We start from the raw sequence: 9,889 nt of genomic DNA on the forward strand, positions 1-9,889 counted from the left end.
TCTTTCCCTGCAAACTTGCTGCTAAAGTCACAGCCCTGCACAACCATGAGCTGGAGCTGCTTCACTAAAAAACAGTTGACTGGGGAAAGACCCCTTACCCACTGCCTTCTTCAAAATGTGCTGCTTCTCTTCCTTTTACTTCCCCAAAATCCGTATCTATTGGAATAACCTTACCTAAAGTAAAGAATAAATCTGTGTGTGAGAGATATGGTCCAAACCATTCCAGATTCATTGATGCCAGTAACTCCACTGACTTCAAAAAAACACTGCACTGAAGTTGCTGGAACTGTAAATAGGAGGAAAATGAGAAAGATTTGGGCATCATCCTGTTGTTTAAGAATTCTGCATGCAATAAAACCGTGAGTATGGTGTGCAGACTTAAATCAAAACCAGTACGACATCAAAAGACAAAGATGGACAATCTCTTTACTCCATTAATCATCTTAAAGATGCGCACTATTTTTAACTTCCCTCCTAGTGAATGAGGTCTAAATGAGAATATACTAGAAAGACATACAGCAATATATAGGAAATTCTGTACTTACAGTAGCATACAGCACAACATTGTTAACTGACTTAATTAAAATGTTATGTAATACTTCTGCATCCACTGTGGTGATGTTAAGAAATAAGAAAAAGTATTTTGAGATGAGAAAATTAGTAACAGAACTACAAAACCCTAGCACTGCAAAGCTGTAAAAGCAAGTGTTACTTGAAATATAGTAACTGCAGACATATAATGACACATTTTTCACTTTGGTATCACAATGCCAGGTGATTTAATGCCCTCTGTCATCTGCTTTAAAAAAATGGCAGTGCTATTCCCAAGAGGAAAAAAAATGCTTCCCATGATTCACTTCCACCAAGTATCCCCACTGACACTATCTTACAGCAGAGCATGAAACCTGGTGATCTGCAGTATGGAGAGGAAGCAAATTCATTGTTATCTGTCGCAAAATTAAAAGTAAGATCTTACTTGTTCTAATAAATAGATGTGATTCTGAATTTGGAAAATGTGGGTGCTGATGTTAATTAACTTCTTATTTGTACATCCTTCAATTTAATTTTATTCTCATTACCACTTACATTGAGCACCAAATGGGCTCTGCACTCACCTATGCAGCCATCTGTCTAGGAGCAGAAGGGATATATCGAACATGGAAAGGGCAATTTGGAATTAACTGCATGTTCTCAATTTGGCATCTACTTAATTAAAAAAAGACCAGAACTTTAAAGTAGCTCAAAATATCTTATCTGCTCAGGAAGCTCCCTGACAAGTTGGGAGTTCCATGGTCATTTCACCCATTACTTTTAAAATATTTCCCTCCTTCCCTCTTCTCAAGTGAATGGACAACAGAAAGAATTCTCTCACTGTGCATGGCAAACAGTGAAAAAACAGCACTATTAAAAACATTGTGAAATGCACCAGAAAAACTCGAAACGGGCAGAAAAGCATATTCACATTCACAACCATTCTGCGGGTGGTAAGGGTTGACCTGCCATCACCTATGAAAGGTGCTGTTTAAACTGGAGATGTGTAAAGTTTGTGCTGTACAGGGCATGATCCTATTCCAGCTCAGAAGATGAGGGGGTCCAATGTACTCAAAAGGAGTACATACAGCAGCAATCATAGAGAAACCAACTCACAACAGTCACATATGAAGAACCGTGGTGACTTGTTTCATGGCAGTTAGTAATTATTTAACAGTTTCCAAGTGATGAAAGTGATCTTATTCAACACAGTCCTCAATATCAGATCCCACTATCCACCTCCAAAGCTGGCAGAAGTAGCTATGCTTATTTGAACAAGGTCCTTAGCCACTGAGTTTTGCCCCTTACCAAAATCTTGTGCTGACTTGGAACCATGGGGAAAAAAACTTGAACACCTTCAGATGTTTTTTTAGCACCATCATGCAAAGCATATTTCACCTGTTTTTTATCATGCTTGCACCAGCTTTAAATTGAATACACATTCTGACTGCAACAAATTCACCTTATACAAATATGGGAAAAGAGCCAGGCCCTCTACAGCACTGCTCTCTGCCTCTCTGATCCAAGCATAAGCAGGTACTTTTATTTTATGACATGAGGCCATAACCAATTTTAAGGTAGCCAAAAAAGAACATGTTGTTCTAAACTTCATCTCAATTACCAATGGGAAAAGAAAACAAATAAATCTGATACAGTTTCAAGAACAGGTTCACTAGAACAATCTCCATTAGCATCATCTGCTAAGAAACAGGAAAGGAAATTCCTATGAAGAACAAGGGGGAAAAATGGAGTTGCAGGATACTACGAATTGTTTATGAGACTTTTGCTTTTTCTATAGCAAATTAAATATTTTATATCTCTAGAAGCCACTTCCTTTGATGAAAACCACTATAAATGCCTTATTTTGCCAAAAATCAAACTATCTCATTTTCCTAGATGCATATATGTACTAATTTCTGTCCTTTACAAAATATTAACATCACAAGAGTCAAATAGAGCCCTATTTTTACTCCCTGCTTTTGTATTTAGCTGTTTACAGAGATCAAAGGTTTTTCTGATTTCCCCATAAAGATTTAAACTATATTTTTTCACTATAAAATCCTTCATGCTAACACTGCAAGTATTTGGTGAAAAGTCCTCTCACAGGCAAGTTTCAGTGCAATTTTCCAGGTTTATCACTTTTCAACTCTATTCCTGTGGCTACAACATCTGAATAAAAAAATGAAAGGCAGTACAAGTGAACAATGCTGTTCACTTCAAAGCTAAAAAAATAAAATTGCACTGATTCTTCAAATCAAAGAGGTGAATCCACAGGTAAACCCTTAAGTATCACTTTGACTAGTTAACCTGACATGTCAATTAAATGCAAGAGTAATTTATTCAATTCTCAGTCTAGTCTGACACAAATCCTATACTTGCCCAGATTCCTAATTAGCCACAGTACTTGTCTTCTTTCATGCAGATAATTTCATAACCACTAGTGTAAAGCATTAACACATTTTTCTTTCAATCATGTTTTCCTCACATTGACTGACACACCTTTTCTAGCGAGTGTACTCGTGCCAGTTTCAGCTTTGTGGGAACTTGCCCCCAGGCCTTCAGTAAAGTTCCCTCCATACACATAAAATTATGATATATAATCATGATACTAGCTATGTGAAGAGACATATGTCTTACCTTAGAAAATATGAATGGAAATTTATGCACTGGAGGAATGTGGCCATTTCCATTTGAGCATAATTATGAAGCTAAATTGCACAGCACTTTACATACAGTAGAGTGCAGTGTGATTAACTCCTTGACAATGTGTTCAGGTGGTGCTTCTCATTAAATAGGTTTTTTTTTGACAGAACAGACTTCTTTCAGGATGCTTAATAATTCTGAAGAAATTAACCAAACCCAAGACATTCCTTTTGTGTACACATAAAAATTGCTATATGCAAGATCTGACCATCTATCTATCTGGTACATGGCTATTTCCAGTAAACCATACTCAGTGTCTGTTTCTATTTTTACTTAGTATTAGAAATTCTTTTGAAAGATGATTTTGAGACTTTATATATAGAGATGGTTGAAAAATGCAGGTCAATGCCATGAAACATTCATCTTCAAGAAAATACTAAAAGTTTCAGCTAACTTTCAAATTCTTTCTACTCTTCCTCTCGCTGCATCTCTGTTGGTTTTCTGTCACAATGATTGGAACTGACTACACCCTGCAGAGGTGTCAGGAAATGGAAGCAACCAAAAGTCATGTATCTTCTTACACTCTGCTAAGCTCTTTGGGGGAAAAGTACAGCCAAAAAAAAACCAAAAACCAAACCACAACAACAACCACCACCAAAAAGTAAATTGGCTTCCTTGTATGAAATGTTCATACTGCTCAACTTGATCCACATTGCTTTGGAACAAGTGGTTTACTTCATTTCCATGTGCAGAGCTATGTGCTGGGATTTTGGATGCCATGTGTCTTTCAGGTGGAAGCTTAGCATCCTTCTCATCCCTCACTCCATGAATGGTGGCTCCTGATGCATGACAGAAGCAAGTCTGAATTGTGCAGACTCATGCACTCCATAATCAGAGCATTAAATACTCATCAGCCTCCCAGTCATAAATGCAACTGTGGAATGTGATGGTACATCTCTCCGGGGAGGAGGTTCCCAGCCCTGTCTGCTCTAATAACATGACAGGGACTTTGCAGCACCATCTGCACCATCAGGATGCTGCAAGGATCTGTTGCAGTGCTTTGCCAAAGGTGCCTTGTGAGTTGATCAAGTCAGTAACTGCAGGTTTTACAAACATGACTTAGCCAAGAGATACTTATACGAGCCTCTTACTTACTCTACCTCTTGGGCAGACTTTGTAGCCACTGCTGGTCCACAGGCTGCTGGGATTGCACTAGTGCTCTCTTACCAGGGCAAGATAAGGATGTCTACACAAGATAGTGACAGTAGCTGAATACAAAGCTGGCCCATTGTAGGTGAAGGGCATCTATACATACAAAAGTTCCATCAGCTTATCTGAAAATCAGTGCAATTAAACTAGTACAAGCCAGTTTAATTAATCCAGATGCTCTCATGTGGGCTCAACAGAAAGTATCCTGGTTAGTTTGCACTGAACATTCGCCAGTGCAAGCTAATCCACTTATGAGAGGTTTAAACCCACGTATGTGTTCCTTTTCAAATTTGTGCTATCTTAGCTAGCCTGTTACTAAAATGACAACTTCAGTCAAACTAAAACAAGTTTCACCAGGCTAATTATTCAGGCATTTTTAGAAATGCTAATCTCTTTCACTAATCAGCTTGGTTTGCTGATTGTGGTGATGAGACCAGCCTGCCCTCCCTTTGATTACAAAATGCTATTTCAGCAATCTATGTACTAAGCACTAGTAAGGATGTAGTGGATGCCTGCCTAACACGTTGCAAGGAGTACTAAGCAGCGTATTCCTTAATCAAGGACTTCTTTGTACTACTTTGTTGTACATAAAACATGTTTGACATAAAACAAAAACCATTGTACCTATGTATGTTTCTAACTCCTGATCCTGCTGCCCACTGGTCTTTGCTGGGACCTGACATGCATGCAGCTGGTGTGAGAACAGAAGTCACCCTACACTGCCAGCTGCACAAAAATGAGAGCTCGTGCACTGCTGCAGTGATGACTTCCAATGTCTCACCTGAATTTCACAACTGTGTAGGAAACTCCCCCCAGATTACTTAATCTATTACAGCAAAAGGGCACTGTTGTCCTTTAAGACTTTCAGTTGTGTTTTCACATGCTCCTCTACAACTCTCACATTAATGAAAGAATGAAGACACCAAGTCAGATCAGAAATAGCATTGTGCAGCATAAGAAGTAAAACCAGAAGTTTAGTTTCTCATTAGAGTGTTTTTAAGCTCCTCAGGGAATTTTTAATGCAATGCAGTGCTAAAATAGGTGCCTTCTTCCACTTACTTTGGTAGCTACCATCAATAATTGCCATGCAATCTCATTAGAGTCATAGAATAGTTTTGCTTAGAAAAGATCTGTAAGATCACGAAGTCCAACTGTTAACCTAGCACTGCGAGGTCCACTACTAAATCATGTCCCTAAGAACCATGTCTACACATCTTTTAAATACGTCCACTAATGCTGACATCACCACTTCCCTGGACAGGCTGTTAAAATGCTTGACAACATTTTCAGTAACGAAAATTTTCCTAGTGTTCCAACTAAACCTCCTCTGGTACAACTTCAGGCCATTTCCTCTTGTTCTATCACTTGGTTCTTTATCTTTGGGGTAATGCAATAAGAGCTATTTTTGCTGACATCGAAATTCACTGTCAAAGATTTTATTATCCCTTAGAAGTGATGTAATTTTCCTTCCACAACTACAGAGTCTTTCAAAATATTTTAATTTCATCCTCAATGAAGAAAGAGGGTGTTTGACTGTTGATTATTATTTTAATACAATAAATTGAGCTATTCAAATTTGAAATCAAGTTATGCATTTATGTTTTAAAACAGTCAATAAAATGCCCTTGAACAGCAAGAGTGACTTAGGCTCAAAAAAACAAACAAAAAAACCCCAAAAAACAACTAAACAAAAAAAAAAACACAAACCAAAACCAAACCAAAACCAAACCAAACAAATGAAAAAAATAACAACAAAAACAAAAAACACCAAGACAAAAGGCACTGGGAAAGGATTTGGAAAGAACAACATTCTGAGTACTGTTATGCAGACACAAACAGGGGGGTTGTGGGGTTTTTTTCAATAGTTTTTAGTATTTCTATTCTGCTCATTTCCTGACCTACCCTCAATAGGCTTGCAAAATAGCATCCAATTGTTTCAGCAAAATCTATTGCTTCCACCACTACCAAGCTGTCTTCATTCCTAGGACTACTCATCCTGAGAGGTGGCAAACTGCCAGTACCACCTGTTAATTAAATTAAGTATTAATTACCATTATTAAAAGCATCCTTGTTGCTTTCGCAGGAAAAAGACATCTGCTGGTAAGGACCAGTGGATTTCCACAGTGCATTGGCTAACGTTGGCTGACAAGAAGTGTCCATTTTGAAGTCCACTTGATTTTTGCTAGTCCTTGCTACATCAGAATTTGAGATGTTCAGCCCATAAACACCATCCTCAAAAACAAGAGAAGAATCTGATCTGTTGAGACTGCTTAGAGACAAACACACTACAGCTTCATTTAAGTAGAATGTATTTTCGCCGCATATGCTGTCTGATTGATTGTGTCCCACTATCTGCAGAAGGAGAAAAAGAACAGAAAACAGCATTTTCACCCTTATCCAGCACCAGAACCATAGAATCATATAATATCTCAAGTTGGAGGGGACCCATAAGAATCAAGAAGCCAAATTCTCTACTCCTCATATGTCTACCTAAAACTAAACTGTGTGACTATGAACATTGTCCTGAAGAATCCTTTAGAAGAATCCTATATATCAGGATACATAAATTAAATGCAAGACAGAATGAGGATTCATAGCAAATAGTTATCTAATTTCCATAAGTTAATGTCAAAACATGTTAAACTGGATGTACCTTCAGGAATAAACAGTGATTACCCAGTACATTTTGCCTTAGCTCCCCTCAAACTAAAGGAAAGCTCAGTAATAATTGCAAAATAGCAAATAACCAAGGGCCACTACCTGAGATACACTGAGCACTGCTGACTGCTTTCAGAGGGTTAATATTTTGCCCCATGGCTCCAGGAGGTACCCCTTCACATATGTAAATCTTTGTGCACTGCAATCCAAAAATAACACTGTACCTCATACAGGTAGGTAATCAGAGAGAAGAGGACTGCAGCAGTCAAACTGGGGATGGCAAACAGCATTCAGCAAGCAGCCTTGGTTCCCAGGGGCTGAAAGTGCAGCTTCTGCTAAGGCTCCCTGCCTGCTGGTGGTTAACAAGGCTGAGTCCACATGAAAGCAGAAGTAGCAGCGTGAGTTACTGCAATACTTGGTCATTCAAAATTAGCTACGTTCAGTGTCATGGCAAAAACACTGGGCTGGAAATATTGGCTGACTAGCAACTACTCAGCCAGCTCTGCTGCTGCAAGGAGAATAGTAGTGGAAAATGCAGGATAAAGACAATCCCAAGGCCTGGAATGCACCAAAGCCATGTAGTTTACTTGAAATAAAAATACAAGTACCCTTCGCATTACATACTCAATTAAGAACTACTACTCTCTTTGACACTCAGCGTATTTTGCCTCTCCATCTGTAAAATCCTGGCCATCCCTGGGTCAGGCACTCATCCTTCAACTTCCTCTCCTCAAACAACTTCAGAAGTCCCATCCACCAAAATGGACAAGAAAGTCCAGTTTTGGTTTTATCGTCTACTTCTTAAGCACTGCCTAACCAGTCAAAATTGTGCCATAAGCTACGCTAGTAAGAAGTACCTTCGTTGTTTGGGCTGGGCAAGCATATATGGATAAGACATGTTCACATGGTGTTCACAAAAGCTGATGAAAAGGAGGAGGTCAGAGGCCAATCCTGCGCTCCTGCATGCAGGAACAGGCTTAGACGCCAAATGGTCACTGCTTATTATGGGTCAGTTGCCAGGTGAAAAACTAAAGAAGTGATGGCCTGTGGAAAGGCTCTACAGATTTTCTTGTGAAAACAATAACCTGAGGGGAAAAAAAACCTCTTTGGGTCAGTAAGCTTACAATACATGCAAAAGCCAGGCAAAATATTTTGAATTTCATGTGCTTTAGAGAACAGTAAGAGAAATCAAGACCGTACTCTCCAAGGCAGAGACTAGAAGCCAAGTCCCACCTGGGAAGTGAGCACCCAGACAGCTGTGTTCAGAGTTAGCCTCTACACTTCACTCTCAAGAAAAATTTAATCACTTTTAGTACTAAATACTTAAGCAGCTTCAGAGCTCCTTTAAATTGCATCCCATAATAATGACGCTCTTAAAGAAATTATACTGTCAGGGATGGAGCCACACACCAGCCTCTTCCCATAAGGGTCTGATTGTTTTAGGGGAGCAGGACAGCAGGTCCTGACATGTAGGGATCATGGGAAGCTGGCATTTCCCACTCCTAGAGCTGCCACTGCTCCTCACTAGAGACAGTGCAGTAGTCCAGGAATGAGGACAGCAGCCAAAGACTTCACTAAAAGCTTTATATGCCTCAAGCACTATAATAATTTAGCTTTCCTACAAGAAGTGGAAGACGCAATGTATTTTGCAAACACAGCAGCAAAACAGAAGAAAACACTGATTCTCACACAAAACATTTCCATCTCCTCAAGTTAATACCCATCAGTCTGAGTATGGCTTCTGTAGGGTACATAGCTTAAGATCACAGAATGGTTGAAATTGAGATTGAAAGGGACCTCTGGAGGTCATCTGGTCCAACTCCCCTGCTCAAGCAGGGGCAGCCAGAGCAAGATGCTAAGGCCATGTTCAGATGGTTTTGTGCCAGTGCTTGGACACCCTTGTGGGAGAAAACTGTTTCGTGATGTTCAGAGGGAACCTCCTGTGTTTCTGTATATGACCGCTGCTTCTGCTGCTGCCACTGAGCATCCCTGGAAAGAGCCTGACTCCATCCCCTTTACACTCACCCGTCAAGTATTTGTATACATTAATAAGATCCCCCCTCAGCCTTCTCTTCTCCAGGCTGAACAGTGTCAATCTTTCCTCAAAGGAGAGATGCCCCAGCTCCTCACACATCTTTGTGGCCCTTCACTGGACCACTATTCTTCCCACCTCCATGCTCCCCACCCTCTAGCTCTATGTCTCTCTCTTGAACTGCAGAGCCAGAATTGGACACAGTACTCCCAGTGTGGCTGGAACAGAGGAGAAAGATCACTTCCCTTGACCTACTAGCAATACTTCGCCCAATGCAGCCCAGGAGGCCATCAGTTCTCTTTGTGGTCAGGGCACACTGTTGGCTTATGTTTAACTTGGTGTCCACCAGGACCCATAGATGTTTTTCTGCAAAGCTGCTCTCCAGCTGGGTGGCCCCCAGCAAATACTGATGCACGGGGTTGTTACTTCCCAGGGGCAGGACTTTGCACTTAAAATTAATGAGGTTCAACCAAAGTCCTTGGATATGCATGAACTTCAGCTTCCTACATTTTCTGTCACTATGTTACCAACAACAAAACTCAGATGTACTAGTTTACTCATCAAGGAAAGTCTCTCTAGGTCTGCATTTGGGGATATAACCACAGAGGGGAACCACACACCTCATAGCTACCGCTGGATGACAACAGGTTACTGCGTTGACCATGCTTCCAGTGCCAGAGAAGCTGCATTTTCACTCTGTCTCGTTCTCTCTCCACCATTTTCTGGCCATCCTGGAGCCTCTCCAGGCTCTGCTGGTACTCCTGCAGCTGCAGCGCCAGTGCCTGCCGGCTCCTCTCCAGCCGCTCCTCCTGGCAC

General features: G+C 40.4%; 1 protein-coding gene across 1 annotated transcript in view; it reads right to left on the reverse strand.

Moving 5' to 3' along the window:
* ARHGEF28 (Rho guanine nucleotide exchange factor (GEF) 28) overlaps positions 1–9,889 on the reverse strand; it is a 109,160-nt gene that overhangs the window by 10,957 nt on the left and 88,314 nt on the right. The window contains exons 36-37 of the mRNA XM_010006381.1: positions 9,694–9,882; positions 6,435–6,735 (exon numbers count right to left, since the gene is read on the reverse strand). Coding sequence (XP_010004683.1) covers positions 6,435–6,735; positions 9,694–9,882 — 490 coding nt within the window. The remainder of the gene's footprint in view (positions 1–6,434; positions 6,736–9,693; positions 9,883–9,889) is intronic.

The sequence above is a fragment of the Chaetura pelagica genome, unplaced genomic scaffold, assembly GCF_000747805.2.
Source record: "Chaetura pelagica isolate M959 unplaced genomic scaffold, ChaPel_1.0 scaffold559, whole genome shotgun sequence".
Taxonomy (NCBI): Eukaryota; Metazoa; Chordata; class Aves; order Apodiformes; family Apodidae; genus Chaetura; species Chaetura pelagica.